The sequence below is a fragment of the Littorina saxatilis genome, linkage group LG11, assembly GCF_037325665.1.
Source record: "Littorina saxatilis isolate snail1 linkage group LG11, US_GU_Lsax_2.0, whole genome shotgun sequence".
Taxonomy (NCBI): domain Eukaryota; kingdom Metazoa; phylum Mollusca; class Gastropoda; order Littorinimorpha; family Littorinidae; genus Littorina; species Littorina saxatilis.
In genome coordinates, this window is record NC_090255.1 from 40,924,334 (window position 1) to 40,946,407 (window position 22,074).

A 22,074-nucleotide genomic window follows, 5' to 3' on the forward strand; every position below is an offset into this window, starting at 1 on the left:
TTTACTATTATGATGGACTCTGCAACACTGGATTCTAAAGAAATCTTGCTCTTAGGAGATTTTAATATTGATTTACTGAAGCCACATAAAAATTGGAATGATAAAATTAATAGCTTTGATTTGCAACAAATGGTTCAGTTACCCACTAGGGTCATGGCTGTTTCTAAAACTCTTATTGATCATATTTATGTGTCAGAAAAACAAAATATTATTGAAACATGCGTTCCTATTTTATCCTGCAGTGATCATTATCCAGTGTGTCTTACCTGGTCAAGGAAAGGTATTAAAATCCCTAAAGCTGGACATAAAACTGTAACTTATCGTCGTTTCTCGCGTTTTAATAAAAATGATTTTCTCTCTGATTTAATTCACAGTCCTCTTTCTGAAGTCTATAGTTTTCAGAATCCTGATAAAGCTTTGGAGCATTGGTATAATATTTTTATTTCTATTTATTATAAACATGCACCATTGATTACGCACAGAGTTAGACATATTGAGAAACCAAAGTGGTTTGATCAAGAAACAGAAGATGCTGCAAACCACAGGGATTATTTGAAAGCAAAGAGTGATTTTGAAGGATATAAACGGCAAAGAAATAATGTAAGTTCCCTAAAAAGAACTAAAAAGAAAAACTATTTCACTGAACTAGTGTCATCTAAACACGATTCAAAATCAATTTGGAAAGCCATTAATTTATTAACAAACAAGCGTTCTAATTCACACCCTACTGCCATGAAAAATATTTCTGCTGATAAACTTAATTTACATTTTTCTACAGTGAGGCAAAAAGTTATTCCTATTGATAGAACACAAGAAAATGATTTAAATACCTTAATAGATCATTGCAAATCTAAGAGAATAGAGGCAGAAATGCCGCTACAACACATGACTGTGTCTGAAGTTTACTTTGCACTTGTTCATCTTAAACAAACAGGAACCCGTGGTGTAGATAGAATAGACAGTAAAATATTGAAAATAGCTGCTCCTGTAATCACAGACACCTTGACATACATTTACAACTTATGCATTACCACCTCTTATTTTCCAACAGCATTTAAGCAAGCTAAGGTGATCCCTCTGTTTAAATCAGGTGATCCTTCTGATCCCTCTAATTACAGGCCTATTTCAATCCTATCACCACTTTCAAAACCCTTGGAAAAACATATATATAAACATGCCCCAGCACATTTTGATAAAAACAATTTATTCCATTCAAATCAATCTGGTTTTCGCAAAAAGCACTCATGTCATACAGCTCTTATAAATCTAATTGATCAATGGCTAACCAACATAAATTCCAACAAATTTTCTGCAGCACTGTTTGTGGATTTTGCAAAGGCGTTCGATGTTATTGATCATTCTCTTCTCATCAGGAAATTGTCAATATATGGCATGCAATGCATCTTTTAAATAGAAAACAAATTACATTTACTAATGCATCATATTCAAATGAAAGTACTTTGAAATATGGGGTCCCACAGGGATCTGTTTTAGGCCCATTATTGTTCTCCATTTATGTCAATGATTTACCACTTTGCATACGTAATAACTGTGAATTGTTTGCAGATGACACTACTATTCATTCTAGTCACCATTCCATAGATTATTTGTCAAAAACTCTCCAAGAAAGCATTGATGCACTTCTGAATTGGTCAGAGTTAAACCATATGTCTCTTAATCATACAAAAACAAAATTTATGCTAATAACCACAAGACAGAAACGACAAAATCTATTATCGAGCATTCCACCTCTTTATATTAAAAATCAAGTATTGGAAGAAGTGTCTCACCATAAAGTCCTTGGTGTAAAGATTGATAATAATTTATCATGGCATGATCACATTGATTACATCTGTAAGATTGCTTCCCAAAAAATATATCAGTTATCAAAAATAAAACATTTCTTGAATTTCCACTCGCGAAAGATTTTTTTTACAATCACATCTTGTCAAATATTGATTATGCATCCACTCTATGGGATTGTGCAAGTGCTAATGTTTTGAAACCTTTAGCCAGTCTTCACAGAAGAGCAGTTAAGCTTATAATGGTAAAAAAATCACACTCCTTCAGAATCTGATTATAAAAATGTGCAAGTATTACCATTTCAAAAAAGATTAATGTATAATAAAGGTGTTATGATGCATAAAGTGATGTCAGGATATGCACCGGAGACATTACGTGATAATTTTATTTTGAACTATAACAGATTAAAAATCATAACACCGACTCCACGTATTGACCTTTTCAAATCAAGCCTTCTTTATTCAGGTGCGGTCCTATGGAACTCACTGCCTATTTTTCTTAAGCATAAAACAAACACAGACAGCTTAAAAAAATTTATATGTCGCACATTATGCAACTAAACATGTGCTGAATGGTTCATCAATTCATTTAAAATGTATGTGCATGTTAAACAAAATTATAATAATATGCAGATCTAAATTGTTATGTTAAAAATTGACACTTGGAAAGTGTACTTAAAATGCAGCATGACAATTTATTTTTTAAATTTGTATCTGTATATATATATACAGTTATAATGTATTAAGTTTGATGTGATAGTTCTTTGATTATATTGTTTTCTGTTCTTGTTGACCCTATATTAGGGCGAGGGCTGGATGTAAAAAAGCAATATTCTTGCTTATCTATTACCCTCGATAATAAAGATTTTGTCTTGTCTTGTCTTGTCTCTCTCTCTCTCTCTCTCTCTCTGTCTCTCTCTCTCTCTGTCTTTTTCTCTCTCTCTCTCTCTCTCTGTCTTTTTTTCTCTCTCTCTCCCTCTCTGTCTCTCTCTCCCTCTCTCTTTCTCTCTCTCTCTCTTGTTGACCCTCCCGATACCCCCCAACCAACCACAATGCCCATGCCCCATACCAAAGCTATTATTTTAAGCACATATCCCTTCAACGTGTATGCCTGATTTTGAACCCATCGCGATACACAACTATTTCATTAGAAAACACCCCGCCTTCTTCCGTTGACGTCAAATGCCCATTCTATAACTTGACATTCCCACAACGAATGTGTCACTCACTGTCACGATCATCAACTTGCGTCAATCCGTTTTGAACTTTCAACAGCATGTGTGTGTGTGGGTGTGTGTGAGTGTGGGTGTGTGTCCATCCATCCATCCATCCATCAATCCAACCATCCATCTATCCATCCATCCATCTATCCAACCATCCATCCATTCAACAATCAATCCGTCCAACCATCCATCTATCCATCAAACAAAACGATGTTGCGAGTGTACCAACGTTTACTTTCGTTAAAAAAGTAAATGAGTACAATACATACTGCTAAGTGAACGACGATTTTGATCAAGAATATCCTATTTTCTTCTATTGTATCTTTTGCTGTGAAATGGTTGCTGCTACTTCTAGGGTTTGACACACTCTGCATAATGCTGCTTGTCGGCGTCCCCGAGAAGAATTTCCACCAGCATTGCCATGGGCACATTCACGACATAGCACGTTAAGTAGAGCTCACGCAGGCAATCTTTTTGTGCCTTCAGCCACCTGAAACACAATTTTGTCCCGTTTTTGACTTTCAAAAAATGTATTTTTCCGCATAAAGTATAAAAAATACAATGGTGTACACTCTTTGACTGAATTTTATGTTCCTTATATTGTAAATGTTTCGAAAATGTTTCTTTCCACGTAAAGTAAAACATTACTCTCTACACCGTTTGACTGCACTTCATGAATGTTAATTCCGTATATGGTACATCAGGGATCGCGTTTACGCACGATTTTTGCGTATTTGACGCATTTTAAAAGTCGCTGACGCGTTTTTTTCGCCGCGCCGCGTAAGCCATACGCAAAAATATTGTAACTTTTTCTTGTCTTCACGCAGCGCTTTTGCTCTGACTTAATAATCACCCGATCCTGAAACTGACTATAGGGCTCGAGAAGTGACGACACACATGGAATCTGCGCGTCAAAACTAAAGTCCGTTTCTTTTTGCATCGAAGTATCGCAAACGAACGTAACGAGGGTATTACCAGATAATGTCTTGTCGGATAATGAAACAGACATTAGCTGCTCTCCCATCTCGCGCTTCCAAAAGGCGGAAAGTGTGTCTAGTCGTATTAGAGCGGGAAACAAACTCGCAAGGCCCGAAGGTTGGAGACAGCAGGGGTGTTATTCGACAGGCGTGCGCGGAGTTCGACAGGAAAACTCGCCGTATTTAGGTAAGGGGTGTCTTTAAGTCTTTCGTGCGTGTTTTGTTTGTGTCTGTACGTGTTTTCGTAGAACGCAAAAATATTGGTCCGTGACGCGTTTTTTTCGTTTCGTTGCGTATGACTTACGCGTTTTTTAAAAAGCTAGCGCGATCCCTGGTACATGTTTCAAAAATTTTTCTTTCCACATAAAAGTACAATACAATTGTGTACACTCTTGTACTGCAATTAATGTATGTTCCGTATATGGTACATGTTTCAGTGGAAAGAAGTACAATACAATTGTGTACACTCTTGTACTGCAATTAATGTATGTTCCGTATATGGTACATGTTTCAGTGGAAAGAAGTACAATACAATTGTGTACACTCTTGTACTGCAATTAATGTATGTTCCGTATATGGTACATGTTTCAGTGGAAAGAAGTACAATACAATTGTGTACACTCTTGTACTGCAATTAATGTATGTTCCGTATATGGTACATGTTTCAAAAATTTTTCTTTCCACATAAAAGTACAATACAATTGTGTACACTCTTGTACTGCAATTAATGTATGTTCCGTATATGGTACATGTTTCAGTGGAAAGAAGTACAATACAATTGTGTACACTCTTGTACTGCAATTAATGTATGTTCCGTATATGGTACATGTTTCAGTGGAAAGAAGTACAATACAATTGTGTACACTCTTGTACTGCAATTAATGTATGTTCTGTATATGGTACATGTTTCAGTGGAAAGAAGTACAATACAATTGTGTACACTCTTGTACTGCAATTAATGTATGTTCCGTATATGGTACATGTTTCAGTGGAAAGAAGTACAATACAATTGTGTACACTCTTGTACTGCAATTAATGTATGTTCCGTATATGGTACATGTTTCAGTGGAAAGAAACATTTGTGAAATTCACAAATGGTTTTTTCCACACAAAAGTAAAATACAAGTGTATACACTCTTTGGCAGCATTTTCCTCATCTGGTCCATGTTTTAAAACATTTTCACATACAAGTTAAACACAACTCTGTACACCTTTTGACTGCAATTAAAGTATGTTCCTTATATAGTGCATGTTCCAAAACATGTTCTTTCCGCATAAAGTAAAACACAATGGGGACACTCTTTGACTGCAATGTTTATTCCTTCTAAAGTAAACGATTCACTTTTTTTATTTACAAATAAAACATAACATGGTTTGTGGCTTGGGGAAACCATGCTATAACTTTGTGTGCATGGATGCGATTAAGAAGGATTTACCATTGTATAAGCCTTAATTGAACCCCTTCTGGTGCCCCACTAGACAGAAACAAGTCTCTGGATTCCCTTTGTACGTTATTTATTTATTTATTTATTTATATGGGAGATTTATATAGCGCTTGACGTTCTCTAAGCGCTTTACATATTAATTTCTGCCGTGTGAGATGGAATTTTTTACACAATATAATTATCACGCATTTACATCGGCCAGTAAATCTCAAGCCATTACGGCGAATATTTACTTTTCACGGCCTATTATTCCAAGTCACACGGGTATTTGGTGGATTTGGTTTATCTATGCCTATACAATTTTGCCAGGAAAGACCCTTTTGTCAATCGTGGGATTTTTAACGTGCACACCCCAATGTAGTGTACACGAAGGGACCTCGGTTTTTCGTCTCATCCGAAAGACTAGCACTTGAACCCACCACCTGGGCTAGGAAAGGGGGAAGAAAATTGCTAACGCCCCGACCCAGGGTCGAACTCGCAACCTCTCGCTTCCGAGGCAAGTGCATTTACCACTCGGCCACCCAGTCTATACGTTAACAATTCTTCTTCTTCTTCTTCTTCTTCTTCTTCTTCAGCGTTCGACGATGGCTGTGTCTAGATTATTTGGCCCGTGATGTTGACGGAGTGGGCTGTGTTTAGTTAACAATAAAACATGGTGCAATCTATTTGGATAATAGAGCTCGTCAGCTATTATTTATGGAATATGTATAGTGGGCCAAGTGAAATGAAGAAAGAATTGGCAATGTCACAGACGTAATCTGTTTGGCTTTTCAAGAACTAAAAAAATAAACGTCCTCAGTGCTGTGACTGTCACGTACGTCTCATTATTTTAAACCCATCCTGCGCCCGCATTTTGACCTTACTTGCAAACTCAGTTATAAATCTATAACTATTATTTTGCTGATATATTTGTCTGTGATATTTTCAGAGTGTGTTGAAACAATTAAGTGTGAAAAATTAGAGAATTCTATTGGACTGACTTTATAATACAGACAAAACAAACTCAGTTACAGTTCTCGCGACAAAACAGGACCAATGATACACAACCTGTTCCGGATGACAGATAGCTAACGATTTGGTCAAGCTTTGATGGGATGGTCGAAAGGCCACACATGTTTAATGAGAAACGACAGCGACTAAACACACCAAGACGTCTCTTCTTGGCCTTCTCACGTCAAAAGCGAAACAAAGTTCAATAAAACGTCATAATTATTGCAAAACATATCGTCACGCTAACATTCTGTTACTTCTTCTGCGTGGCCTCGGAGGAACTGAAAACATATGTCTGGAACGAATTTTATCTCGGTGACTTCGTCAAATCAGCAGCAGAAATTAACTCGTAAAGCCCCCGCCAGGCTTTGCATGTATCAGTGTCGTGTATCATTAAACATATTTTCCTTCATGTGTATATGTCAAAGGCAGAATGATGTCAGAGCGGTCATGTCAGCCATCCTAGATCTGTTGGGGATGTAAAGGCACACAACTCACCGTGATAACAGTGCGGCTCTCCATCTTAGATCTGTTGGGGATGTAAAGGCACACAACTCACCGTGATAACAGTGCGGCTCTCCATCTTAGATCTGTTGGGGATGTAAAGGCACACAACTCACCGTGATAACAGTGCGGCTCTCCATCTTAGATCTGTTGGGGATGTAAAGGCACACAACTCACCGTGATAACAGTGCGGCTCTCCATCTTAGATCTGTTGGGGATGTAAAGGCACACAACTCACCGTGATAACAGTGCGGCTCTCCATCTTAGATCTGTTGGGGATGTAAAGGCACACAACTCACCGTGATAGCAGTGCGGCTCTCCATCTTAGATCTGTTGGGGATGTAAAGGCACACCACTCACCGTGATAACAGTGCGGCTCTCCATCCTAGATCTGTAAAGGCACACAACTCACCGTGATAACAGTGCGGCTCTCCATCCTAGATCTGTTGGGGATGTAAAGGCACACAACTCACCGTGATAACAGTGCGGCTCTCCATCTTAGATCTGTTGGGGATGTAAAGGCACACAACTCACCGTGATAACAGTGCGGCTCTCCATCTTAGATCTGTTGGGGATGTAAAGGCACACAACTCACCGTAATAACAGTGCGGCTCTCCATCTTAGATCTGTTGGGGATGTAAAGGCACACAACTCACCGTGATAACAGTGCGGCTCTCCATCTTAGATCTGTTGGGGATGTAAAGGCACACAACTCACCGTGATAACAGTGCGGCTCTCCATCTTAGATCTGTTGGGGATGTAAAGGCACACAACTCACCGTGATAACAGTGCGGCTCTCCATCTTAGACCTGTTGGGGATGTAAAGGCACACAACTCACCGTGATAACAGTGCGGCTCTCCATCTTAGATCTGTTGGGGATGTAAAGGCACACAACTCACCGTGATAACAGTGCGGCTCTCCATCTTAGATCTGTTGGGGATGTAAAGGCACACAACTCACCGTGATAACAGTGCGGCTCTCCATCCTAGATCTGTTGGGGATGTAAAGGCACACAACTCACCGTGATAACAGTGCGGCTCTCCATCTTAGATCTGGCCAGGCTTCTTTAAGACCACCCCTCTACATGCATTCATACACAATATCAATACTCTGCTTTTCTCTCTTTATCTCTAAAAAAAAAACACCCAAGAATACATACACACACACACACACACACACACACACACACACACACACACTCACACACACACACACACATCAACAACAACAAAACAGCGACAACACCAACAACAACAACAACAATTCCACCACCACCACCACCAACAACAACAACAACAACAACAACAACAAAATACAAGCAAAACATAAAAAGGGAAATGCTCAACAAGCCTTGTCCTTTAAAATAAAACATACAAAGCAGCAGTCGAATGACCGTTCAAGCAAAGTATCGCTTCATGGACTCAACACTCACGGACAACTGTCTTTTTTGAGATGTATGTTCTTTTGGTCGCAAGGCGCGGCGATGTTTATCGCGACGGAGGGACACACCGCTCTTTTAACATCCCTGGCCATCACCCCGCCTGCACACAAAAAGTATACGTTATTTTAACATCCCTGGCCATCACCCCGCCTGCACACAAAAAGTATACGTTATTTTAACATCCCTGGCCATCACCCCGCCTGCACACAAAAAGTATACGTTATTTTAACATCCCTGGCCATCACCACGCCTGCACACAAAAAGTATACGTTATTTTAACATCCCTGGCCATCACCACGCCTGCACACAAAAAGTATACGTTATTTTAACATCCCTGGCCATCACCACGCCTGCACACAAAAAGTATACGTTATTTTTGTTTTTGATAAAAAAAATATGACATTTTGCACAGACCGAGACAGTCAGTGTTCCTCCGACACCGCGCCAGCGGTCTAGGTGAACAATGACTGTCGAAAATACAAATAACAGTTTTGTATCGATCGATTTTTAGTAAGAATTCCTTTGATGTTTAAGGGGTGAACGCCCTCAAACTTGCTGCCTAAGTATGAATTTTTGTCGGACTCAAAGACGAGATTTCGAATGTTTATTCGATACATTCACTGGTATTGAAATTACTAAACATTTCAAATCGAAAATCAGACAGGCTCCTCGCATTTCAAAAATAAGAATCAAACAAGACGCTTAAAGCGAAATTAAGACATTTAGTTAAAAAGAATCCTAAAACATAAGCCTACTAATAATTGGTCAAAGTCTACTTTTGAAACTCAACTTCTCGAGGTTTACCGCACGAAATTTCGGCACTGAACTGTTGGTAAAAACACTTAGCGAAGTCTTCGCCAAGTCTTCTTCTTCTTCTGCGTTCGTGGGCTAAAACTCCCACGTACACTCGTGTTTTTGCACGTGTGGAATTTTACGTGTATGGCCGTTTTTACCCCGCCATTAAGGCAGCCATACGCCGCTTTCGGAGGCAGCATGCTGGGTATTTTCGTGTTTCTATAACCCACCGAACTCTGACATGGATTACATTATCTTTTCCGTGCGCACTTGGTCTTGTGCTTGCGTGTACACACGAAGGGGGATAAGCCTCAAGCAGGTCTGCACATAAGTTGACCTGGGAGATCGGAAAAATCTCCACACTTAACCCACCAGGCGGCCGCGGCCGGGATTCGAACCCTCGACCTTCCGATTAAGAGGCCGACGTCTTACCACCCAGCCACAGCGCCCGTCTTTCGCCAAGTCAACTTCGGGCTTCATTGAGGAAGGCCACCACTTGCCTGCCTTAGGACGGGTATACCCGTCATGCGCTTGTGCGGCCGCAGCGCCTTAAGACGGGTTAACCCGTCTTCTCCGTTCCGGGATTTTCCAGAAATGCTATGTCACTGCTGACACACAAATAGCAGCCAATGGCTTAGTAGGATAAACATGAATAAACATAAATGGTGACGCGGTTTTGCGTCGGAAGGCTATTTTCGGCCTTGGCGACAGGGTAGGGGAGAGAAATCTCGACTCGTCAAAATGGCTAACGCGTGACAGTCGACCGGGCCCTAGTAGGGAAAAACAAAGCCGGACTGACGCTAGAGGCGGTGCAAATGATTATGGATACTGACAGGGGAAGGGGGAGATCTTCTTTCGGACGATTCGTTGGAAACAGGTAGATGATAGTGATTATAATTCTTTCTTGGAGCAAGCAAAACAGCCACCTGTGTTTGATCCACAGGCACCGGAAGATGCGCCGGACTGATTTGTCAAAAGTTCATATTTAAACATCATTATAAGCCAAACTAATTATTATTTCCATGATTAGACACTAAAAACAGATTCTTGGTTCAATTTCCCTTAAAAATAACATAGGTTTTAGTTACCTACCTACTGCCAGTTTGGAGCTAGAATTGTTTGTGAATTATTACACCCCGAACTCCAATATTCCCTGGCAGTCAGGAATGCACATACGCAAGTTTTGATTGGCAGCGAAAGGGTTAACCAGGTGGTTTTGATGTCTAGCTAATCATGACAAACATTCCAGTGTAGAAACTCTGAAGAAATATTCTTGGATGATCGCCAAGTCAAGATCAGTGTTATACTTTCTGAAAAAGATCAATTCTTTTGACTTGAAATAATTGAACGTTTTGAAAAGTTAAAACAAATCTGTTTTACGGAACTTTCAGCTTTTTTTCGTTGGACATTGATATGTTAAAATAAGAATAATGTAACGCATACAAAGTTACAAACTTACCAACAACAAAGAGCAGAATCAACGAACGACACAACATTTTTTTTAAACGTCTGAAATGGAATGCAAATAAAGTCAAGCTCTGCTGTCAATGGACGATTCAGTGACCAACGAAGTTTACCCTGGAGACCCGGCCAAGCTATATTTATACAAATACAATGATAAGCAGATAATAACATACATACAAGATGATTAAATTCCGGCAGGATTGAAGTCATCATTCTGAAAATATATCAAGATCCTGTCTGTTGATGAAGTTAAACACGTATGAATGTGACTGTTGAGTCACCGTTCGAATGACCCAATTTTAATCGACTTTCAGCTGACTTTTTTGCACTGACAGGCTGCCGCCATGTCACCAACGCTTTTATATTTTATTGCCATTTTAGTGTACAATATGACTATTTGACCAATCATGACTGATTCTAGGGGACCCGTTTTATGTTTTATTGTAGTGCACCATGTGACTATTTGACCAACCATGACTGATTCTAGGGGGCCCGTTTTATGTTTTATTGTAGTGCACCATGTGACTATTTTGACCAACCATGACTGATTCTAGGGGGCCCGTTTTATGTTTTATTGTAGTGCACCATGTGACTATTTTGACCAACCATGACTGATTCTAGGGGACCCGGCCGTTTTATGTTTGATTGCCAACTTAGTGCACCATGTGACTGTTTGACAATCATGACCCTGTTTAATCATTCTAAAAATAACAAAGACAAACTAAACGTTTGAATTAAACACACCTGGATGACTTATTCGAAGGAATGTCATTTCTTATTTTTAACAATAAAACACTTAACCGTGTTAAAACACCGAAAAGCCACCTTTGTCGGTTGGTTTGTGTGAACAGAATGGCAAGGCACCACACGCACCCTCTCTCTCTGAATTCCATGCTGTGTTCAACTCGCTTGAACATTGCATGATCAGAGTTCTGAATAATCAAATGAAATTGCGTAACTACGTTTACGTTTTACATCATTTTGTGTCTGTGCATGTGGCCCTATATGCAATGAAACATCTGTCTAACGACTTTGACAATGTCCCCATAAAAACGGTTGCATCCATTCCGTGATGACGTGGGCGTTTCGCTTGATACCGCCCGTGGTGTGAGAATACCAGACATGATAATAATATCAACATCTAAATGCAGGATAATCTTTACAGCCATCTGCTGTACATGTCTGTTATCATTTGCTTACAGTCAGCATATTATATACTAGACAGGGCCGGACTAGGCGAAGAGGAGGGGGGGGGGTTGCCAGTGGTGGCCCAGGGGGATGTCCCCCCTGGCGGCAGGGGCGGATCAGTTCATTTTATGGGTGGTTTTTTTCAAAAGTATATTGTGAAGATATGGGTGTGAAGGCGCAAAGCGCCGAGCCGACGGCGCGAAGCGCCTAGCTTGCTAGGGGGGTCCGGGGGCATGCCCCCCCGGAAAATTTTGAAAAAAAAGATGCAAAATGGTGCAATCTGGTGCATTCTGAGGATGATCATTACCAGTTTCAGGCAGCAGATTTTGTCACTGATTAATACCCCAAAAATTGAAACTCAATGTAAAATAAAGAAATGCATACCTCATTCAATATTTTTATTTTTTGGCTGGGGGGGTCCGGAAACCCTAGAACCCCCCTCCCCCCCCTCGTTGTGGGGGTCAGGGGGCGAAGCCCCCTGAAGCTGATGGGTAGGTCATATTATGAGATAGGAAAATGGTCGCTCCTTGCATGAAACGGCATAAAATAAGCAATAATAAAAAAAAATTAAATAAGTAAGGTACATGTTTAGGCTAGGGGGGGGGGGGGGGGTTGCGCAACCCCCATAACCCCCCCGGTAGTCCGGCCCTGCTAGAGGAATACCCGGCTTCGCCGGGTGAATCGCGAGACAGAGACAGACAGCGTGGCGGTTCGCCGTCTTAGAGCACGTGTTGAACATTTTCATCCACCAGTTTGTGCCCACTCAAAGGAAGGCCCGAACATACAGAGAGACAAAAGCCGCCAGACCCCATCACAAACAGAACTCTGCAATCCACAGATGTTTCCCACACACACACACACACACACACATACACACACACACACACACACACACACACAGACAGACAGACAGACACACACACACACACACACACAAACACATACATAGACCTCCACTCTCGTCTCGATTCTTAGTCTATGTTAGAACATTTAGTCAACACTTGACTGAATGTTAAAACCAGGACTGCTTTCCGTTTTCCAAACTTGAAATCACTCTCTTTTACAAACTATATCCGTCTGAATTGCACGGCACATTTAAACGAAATGGGTATACCTATCAGAAAAGACCTTATAAAGTCATGATTTTTGTTTGTAATTAATGCTGTTTTATAAGAAAATATACTTACCCGCACTAATGAAGACCTGAGTATCCAGGCGGAACACCTGAAAGACATTAGAAGCAAAGAAAAATAAATATTTGATTTTGTGCCTGCTGCAAAACCTCAATGTCTGTCAAGGACTTATCAGATTGCGCATCAAAATCCTAAAAACAACAACACGGATTTAAAGTAAACCAAGGTGCACTGTGGGTAGGAACCGTAATTATGTTTGTAATATCATCAGCAGCAGCAGCAGAAGCATCATCATCTTCAACAATGTCAACGTCGTTGTTGTTGTTGTCATCGTTATGACCATGAGTAATGGTAACCTCAAGCCAACCAGATTTCCCTTGAAAGACGCAGCCCTGTAACCTCAAGCCAAACAGTTTCCCCTTCAAAGACTCAGCTAAGAGACCATTCTAGAAGAAAAAATTATCTACTTTCTTTCTTCTGTCAATCGGTGCAAATGTATGGAACGCAAACACTGACTTTTTATCCAGAAAATTAGCAAATCTACCGAAAATGTCTGCTTTTGATTGGCTCTACCAACAATACGGATCGTGTTTTGATTGGCTCTACCAACAGTACGGATCGTGTTTTTGATTGGCTCTACCAACAATACGGATCGTGTTTTTGATTGGCTCTACCAACAATACGGATCGTGCTTTTCATTGCGAGGTCCTTTCCTGGATGTTTTGATGTCATTCTCTTTAGGTACTGGTGAATCATAACTGAATTATAAGAATATGATTGAGGGTTTTTGTGGTTTTTTTTTATAAGTTTTCACGGTAAGTGGAATGCGAATAGAGTGAGCCAAAAGATGCGAGTGGATGGAAGTATGGCATTTGATTAAACGCCCAACGGACCACAATGGTGTGCTTGGCAAAACAAAACAATGCAATATTTAACCTTAATAATAATGGACATTTGCTATAGCGCATAATCATGTATATGCTCATTGCGCTTTACAATTACTAGAATTAACATAACTAATGATGACAGCATCCAAAGTATGAGGATATCTTTTATCGAAACGTGACCGGCTACCAGTCTGAATCTCTGTTGCTTTTGTGCAAATGCATGTCCGATTACGCGAAATGTTCCACAACAAGGAGAAATTCGTTCTTGGAATTAGTTTAAAAAAAGTTTCAGTTTCTTTTCCTCTTTCAATGACATGACGGAACGCAGCACGCAGCGCATATAAGGCCTATTTTAGAAGCAGACGGCATATAAGGCCTATTTTAGAAGCAGACGGCATATAAGGCCTATTTTAGAAGCAGACGGCATATAAGGCCTATTTTAGAAGCAGACGGCATATAAGGCCTATTTTAGAAGCAGACGGCATATAAGGCCTATTTTAGAAGCAGACGGCATATAAGGCCTATTTTAGAAGCAGACGGCATATAAGGCCTATTTTAGAAGCAGACGGCATATAAGGCCTATTTTAGAAGCAGACGGCATATAAGGCCTATTTTAGAAGCAGACGGCATATAAGGCCTATTTTAGAAGCAGACGGCATATAAGGCCTATTTTAGAAGCAGACGGCATATAAAGCCTATTTTAGAAGCAGACGGCATATAAGGCCTATTTTAGAAGCAGACGGCATATAAGGCCTATTTTAGAAGCAGACGGCATATAAGGCCTATTTTAGAAGCAGACGGCATATAAAGCCTATTTTAGAAGCAGACGGCATATAAGGCCTATTTTAGAAGCAGACGGCCAGTTTTCCTAACCAAGAAACAGAGAGACTGCTCACGTTGCAAATTTCAAAATCAAGAAGCAAGAATGTGATGCAGATATTGAACCTAGCTTCCCCGTGTGTACACGCAAGCACAGGATCAAGTGCGCACGAAAAAGATCCTGTAATCCATGACAGAGTTCGGTGGATTATAGAAACACAAAAATACCCAGCATGCTTCCTCCGAAAACGGCGTATGGCTGCCTAAATGGCGGGGTAAAAAACGGTCATACACGTAAAATTCCACTCGTGCATAAAACACGAGTGTACGTGGGAGTTTCAGCCCACGAACGCAGAAGAAGTATAGAAGAACCTAACTTCGGAAATCGTCATGTTGCCGACAAACCATTCTTGTGTTTGTGGGTTTTATTTAAATTTCAACGGCAAATACTTACGAAGAGAAGCAGCACAGCGACGATGGCTACAGTAGTTGACTTCATGGTGGTGAGACAGCGAAATAAACTCTCTCTCACTCGTCCCGGACACACTAGGTAGTTTCAAACTGCAGCGACCAAAAACAAATTCAACAAATCAGTAAACAAATACAAATTCATGTACACGATGAACACACACCAAAATACTAGAGCTCCGTTGTCATTACGATACATCCGTCTCTGGCAGAATCAAACCAAACGAGAAAAGCCTGTGTCGTGAGATCCATTTCGGAAATCCCGCTGTCTGATTATGATAAGAATTTGTCTTCAGGACTGCAGAAGTGTTGTAGAGAACAAACAAAAATGTCAATCACTTAAAACATAGTTAGTTTGCACCGGGACAATTTCTTTGTCTCATTTACTGTGAACACGCTTACGTGTGCTATGTTATTACTACTGATGCAGGTGTCGATCGCTAGAGCGGTCAAGAACGTGTTTTTTCGTCAATCTGTTGTGGGTATTATGACCAAAAGCGATGACTCATTGGATTGCTTTAAAACTGTCAGAATATTTTACCGACATACCAGACGTACCTGTAAACCCTTGATTTGTACAAATGTAAAACATTTTACAAATCGCGGGGCGGGGGATCTATAAGTTGTTGTTTTTTGCTTTTTGTGTGGTCATTACTTTATTGTCCCATCGCTGGGTAATTCGGGTCGCTTCCTCCCAGTGGAAAGCTAGCAGCAACAGAGTCGCGCTACTCCAAAGTCAAGGGATCTATTAGAATATTTTTCCATTACTTTATTGTCCCATCGCTGGGAAATTCGGGTCGTTTCCTCCCAGTGAAAAGCTAGCAGCAACAGAGTCGCGCTACCCCAAAGTCAAGGGATCTATTAGATTTGTTTATGCTGTGATCCGGAAACAATTTTAAAATCCGTTATAGAATTGTTTGCAAGTCTACAAAACAAATGGTTTAAACAAACACTGCCAAAGTGTCATTTAGGTTTAAGCACTGACGTAAATTTGCAAAGCCTGTTAAATTGTGTCATGATCATTTATTTTGTTTTCTTACTTTGTATAAAAACGTTTATGACCTCTTTGTTTACCTGCTTTTCGCAATAGCTTTCCCCTGTTTTTCGCTCCTTAACCACTGTTATTCCTTTTTAGAGAGAGAGACCCGTTCACTGATGATGCTTGTCCCATGCCTAGCTACCGATGCCCAGCCCTGGTTCTTCTTCTTTAAAGAAGTTGTAACCTAAATTTTGAATGCCTTTAGACATCGTTAGTTTCAGATCCAGGGTTGGTTGTTTTTACGCAATATCGGCCAGGTGCTCGCAAAAATTGTTTTTTCTTGATTTTGACATATATGCTTTTAGTTTTTCACGGACAAAATGGTTTTCGAACTGCTCTCTTCATCTGTTTCCATGCACATTTCGTGTGTGTGTAGGGGCTACGAGAAAGATGTTGAATGTTTTAACTCCACACCCTTAAAACCCATACCAGACTCAAAACCGCAACGTTCCTATGTTCCTATTTTACCCAACCAATTGGAAATAAACGTTACCGACATATGCTCTGGAACAGTATACTCGTACATAATTTTTGTGACACACGTTTTTGTCATTTTGCTGATGGTTTTGTCAGGTGATGTCCACCTGAACCCAGGCCCGCCTGGTAGAGAGCATGTTCAAAATACCTCTATTTTGCATATAAATGTACGTAGTTTGCGAAACAAGACTGATATTTTACAATGTGAAGTTAAGGAGCACGATATTGTGACTTTGTCAGAAACTTGGTTGTGTGACTCGATATCAAACGACAGTTTATGCCTCAAAGGATTTCATCCCCCAGTGCGTCTTGATAGGCCAGATGGATATGGAGGAGTAGCTGTTTACGTGAAAAACGATTTTATTTGCAAACCAAGGCCTGATTTGTTAATTCCAGGCCTTGAAGCAGTCTGGGTAGAAACTAAATTATTGCAAGAAACTGTGCTGGTTGGTTCATTTTACCGACCACCAGACTCTCGGATTGATTATTGGCACTTGGTTGACGAGTCTGTAAAGCAAGTAATGAGAACACCACATAAATTTCTAATTTTTGGAGACTTTAACGAAGATTTTTTTAATAATCCATCTCCCCACTTTCTTAATTTAATACAAAAAACAATCTGCACCAGCTCGTTACTGAACCCACACGTATTACAGAAACTAAATCCTCATGCATTGATCTGGTCCTGACCACGAGTATAAACTTAATTAGTGAAGTTGTAGTGTTACCCCCCATTTGTAGTGACCATTCTGTGCCATGTGTAAAATTAACGTCACAGAGATTAAAACAGGTCAGTTCAAAAGGACTATATATAATTATGCCAAGTTAGATGTTGATACATTTTTGTTTGAATTGAACAAAATTGATCTTTTGAACACAGTTTTAAATGCGTCCATTGACGAAGCTGCTGCCTTGTTTTCTGAACATTTATTCCGTGTTGCAAAAACATGTATGCCTGTTAAGATAATAACAGTACGTGAAGATGATGCCCCATGGATGACTGAACATATTTTACAATTACGAAACGCAAAAAATTGTATACATCAAGTTGCTAAGCGCTTAAATACACCTGAGCAGTGGGCATTATTCCGCCTGACTAGAAATCAGTATACAGATGAAATTCGTAAAAGAAAAAGAGATTATTTTCTAGAACTTGATGAGAGGATAAATTGTAAACAGAACTTCGGAAGCAAAAATTGGTGGCAACTTGTTAATTCCTTTTTGAAGAAAAAAGGTGTTGCATGTAACGAAATTCCACCGCTAGAGGATAATGGACAAAATATTGAGAACATTTGTGAAAAAAGATTTTGTTTAATAATTATTTTGAAAGCCAGTCTAAAGTTGAAAATCCAGACGATCCCCTGCCCGAGGCAAATTGGTGTAATACATCTTTACCGACTTTTGAATTAACAGAAGCTGAAGTTGTCCAAGTGTTAAGGAATTTAAATTTATCCAAGGCCGTGGGCCCTGACGGAATACATAATAAATTGCTTGTAGTTGGATTACCTGTTATCGTTTCACCGCTTACAGTTCTCTTTAACAGATCCTTGTCTGAGGGTGTTTTTCCAGTTGTCTGGAAAACTGCTCACATTACGCCCATTTTTAAGAAAGGCGATAGGAGTGCTTGTTCCAACTACTGTCCAATTTCTTTGCTGAGTTGTATTGGGAAGGTGCTCGAAAAATGTATACAAATCCGTGTGTTTGGTTATTTGCAAAATTATGATTTGATTACACACTGCCAATCTGGTTTTACTGCTGGTGATTCGACTGTTTATCAACTATTGAGTATATATGATGATTTTTGTGTTGCACTTGATAAAAACATTATGTCACAGGCAATATTTTTGTATGTATCAAAAGCTTTTGATAAAGTCTGGCATCGCGGTCTGCTCCACAAGCTTGAGGCGATAGGTATAAGAGGTCCCTTGCTTGTTTGGTTTGAACATTACTTGAGCGATCGCAGGCAAGCAGTAGTACTGAAAGGAACCAAATCAAGTTATGCTACCCCTTCTGCTGGTGTCCCTCAGGACATCTTTTATTTCTCATTTATATTAACGATATTGGTGTTGGTCTTGAATCAGTGTTGAAACTCTTTGCAGACGATACGAGTATGTATTTAAGTTTAGATAACGATGATGTACGAGCAGAGATTTTGAATTCTGATTTGGATAACATTCGCACATGGGCTTCTAAATGGAAAGTCACTTTTAATTGTCAAAAGACAGAATTGTTGGACATTTGTAGGCAACAAAATATTTTACTTCCACCATTGTATTTCGAAGATGCACACTTAGTTGATGTTGAAAATCACAAGCACCTTGGCGTCATTCTACAAGGTAATTGTAAATGGGATTCCCACATAAAAAGTCTAATTGCTAAATGTAGAAAGTCAATTGCGTGTTTTGGTTTATTCAAGCATCGTTTGAACAGAAAATCACTTGAAGTTATATATAAATCCTTTATGTTACCATTGTTTGATTACGCGGACATTATTTGGGATAACTGTACAAAGTGTTTGGCAGACGAGTTGGAGACATTGCATTTCGATGCAATCCGAATCATTGTAGGTGCAGTACGTGGCACAAGCCACCAAAAACTGTATAACGAATCGGGTTTTGTGCCCCTGAAAGAAAGGCGACGTCGTCATAAACTTTTGCTGTATTATAAAATTGTAAATCGTTTAACCCCAGAATATTTATATTCCAAACTGCCGGTCCTGGTTTCCGATGTAAATCCTTACCACAGACGACGCCCTCTTGAACGTAAGGTTCCATTGTGCAGAAGTGAGTTATATAAATCTTCATTTTTTCCTTCAACGACAGCTTTGTGGAATAATCTTCCAGAAAATATACAACAAACGCAGTCAGTTGGTGAATTTAAAAGGTATTTGACCGATGGAGATGTTGTTGTTCCACAGTATTATTATTTAGGCAACCGCCAGGCACAGGTATTTCACAGCAGGTTGAGATTAAACATGAGCGATTTGCAACAAGACTTAGTTAACCGACACCTCTCTGATAATTTAGAATGTACGTGTGGAGCATGCCCGGAAGATTCTGAACATTTCTTGTTACACTGTCCAAAATTTAAAGAACATAGAACCATTTTATTCAATAGTCTGCCAACACACGTTCTAGACTGCAAAACACTCTTGTTTGGAAATACTGATTTAACTATATCTTTGAACACAAAAATATTCTCTGTTGTACAAGACTATGTTATGTTAACTAATCGCTTCGGCTGATATTATATTAACTGTGCAATTGATGCAGCTAGGCATTCTCTCTCTCTCTCTCTCTTCCTCTCTGTCTCTCTCTTCATCTTATTTGTATAAACTATGATGAAAGATTATCAAGATAAGTGTTGAAGCTATCACTTGTTCACCATGTTTTGCTATCGGAATGTGTATTGATTATCATTTCAAGAACGTGTCCATAAGCAATCTGCTTGTTAACGTTCTTAATGTTGTTATTGTTTGAAACGTGTGTATGAGAAATTGAATAAAACACCCTTAAACCAAAGCCTGTTAACACACTTGACATTGTTAGGATGAAATCTGTGCCAAAGTGATGCCCAGCCAAGCGTGATCGCAGCATGTTTTCAGAGCAAGGCGACGATCGCTGGCTGTGCAAAACGGCGTAAACGTTGCATTTTTATGTCATGTGTTTGCTTGACTAGCAAACGTACGCCAGGGGTTACATTCAAATGAAACTTGGGCAGTGCCTGTATCAGTCATTTGTCTGTGGACATGTGGAGTCATGAATTTGTTGGACACAAGTGGACAATCCGATGGCAGTTTGTAAAACTTTTTTCCGGAACATTGCGTAACATTTCAACAAGTATCTCTAGCATTCCAGCAATTTTACGCGAAGTGGGGCCAGTATCTTTGCACAATATTCGAACATTTTCAAAGCAATCCCCCAAAACATGGGGCGGGGATATAGCTCAGTTGGTAGCGCGCTGGATTTGTATTCAGTTGGCCGCTGTCAGCGTGAGTTCGATCCCAGGTTCGGCGGAAATTTATTTCAGAGTCAACTTTGTGTGCAGAGTCTCTGCGGTGTCCGAACCCTCCCCCCGTGTACACTACATTGGGTGTGCACGTTAAAGATCCCACGATTGACAAAAGGGTCTTTCCTGGCAAAATTGCTTAGGCACAGTTAATAATTGTCTACCTATACCCGTGTGACTTGGAATAATAGGCCGTGAAAGGTAAATATGCGCCGAAATGGCTGCAATCTACTGGCCGTATAAAATTTCATCTCACACGGCATCACTGCAGAGCGCCTAGAACTGTACCCACGGAATATGCGCGATATAAGCGTCATTGATTGATTGATTGAAAATGATTGCTGAAATTCAGCTCTTTTAGCTATGATACCCCTCATAATTGACGAAACAACTCTCGATTTTGACCGCTCAAGCGATCGACAACTCCATCATTAGGAATAGCATAGCTCACATTATACGCAAGCTGTTTTCAGTCCAACACCCCTGTAAAAATGTTTTAAAGGATTAGCATTAATCAAAAATGTTTTTTTCGAAACAAGTGCTTATTTGTTGGTTGAAAAATAAGGAAATGATTCAGAGAGCTTTACATGGAGAAATGTTTTTGATTAGGCCTAAAAAAAAATAGGTGTGGTTACGGTAACCCGACCTACCCTATTTTTAGGGGCCGACCCTATAACTTTTTATTACATTTGTAAAAACAAAAACAAAAAAAACCACAGTGCAGAAAACGCAATGAAAGCGAAAGCGCTCGAGCCGCACACTTTTTTCCCTGTCAAGTAGGTTTAATTTGTACACATTAGAAAAAAAGTTTAAAAAAAAGTGATTGCCTACCTTCCTACCCTATTTTTTTGTGGCTATGTTACCTTAAGCACACCTATTTTTTTGGCCTTACAAAATATCCTACCCCCTATTGGCCCCACCACATCCTCACAACATCAACTGTGACGTCTCACATCATTTAAAAACGGCAGTTCCACTATTCAAAGACTGAAACCGCACATACCTTGTTTGGTCTTCGAGATATCCACTCACGTCTGCCAAGCTAAGGAGAAAACGCATAGACTTTATATTCAGCTGTCGTCACGTACAATAAAACGGGGATCTTTGGAAACGGGATAAACGCTGATTAGGTGGTGCAAAATGCGTCAAAAACAGTGATTTCAATTGTGTTTATTTTCATCCACACAACAGCTGGAAAAATACATATCCTAAACTGTCCACTTACCACCGTTCACACACACACACACACACACACACACACACACACACACACGCACACGCACACACATACACATACAAACACCCACCCACATACACACACAAACACAAATGCACGCACGCACGCACGTACACACGGACGCTCGGACACAAACACAAGCACGCACACACACTATTTTTTTTAATCGGTTAGAG

General features: G+C 39.9%; 2 protein-coding genes across 2 annotated transcripts in view; one reads left to right on the plus strand and one right to left on the minus strand.

Moving 5' to 3' along the window:
• The window catches only part of LOC138980459 (ELKS/Rab6-interacting/CAST family member 1-like), a 37,078-nt gene that overhangs the window by 4,381 nt on the left and 10,623 nt on the right, over nucleotides 1-22,074 (plus strand). The window lies entirely within an intron of this gene.
• Nucleotides 3,239-21,776, minus strand: LOC138980916 (uncharacterized). Its single transcript, XM_070353776.1, has 5 exons — nucleotides 21,665-21,776; nucleotides 15,124-15,230; nucleotides 13,018-13,054; nucleotides 8,375-8,483; nucleotides 3,239-3,515 (listed from the first exon to the last, which is right to left on the minus strand). Exons 2-5 carry the CDS (start codon nucleotides 15,166-15,168, stop codon nucleotides 3,377-3,379), a joined length of 330 nt encoding a protein of 109 aa, XP_070209877.1. The 5' UTR covers nucleotides 15,169-15,230; nucleotides 21,665-21,776; the 3' UTR covers nucleotides 3,239-3,376.

Coding starts and splice junctions, on each gene's coding strand:
- LOC138980916 (XM_070353776.1), bottom strand. CDS start 15,168: ATGAAGTCAACTACTGTAGCCATCGTCGCTGTGCTGCTTCTCTTC. Junction 13,055..15,123: donor TCGCTGTGCTGCTTCTCTTC/GTAAGTATTTGC, acceptor AATGTCTTTCAG/GTGTTCCGCCTGGATACTCA. Junction 3,516..8,374: donor CTCAAAAAAGACAGTTGTCC/GTGAGTGTTGAG, acceptor ATTGTGTTTCAG/GTGGCTGAAGGCACAAAAAG.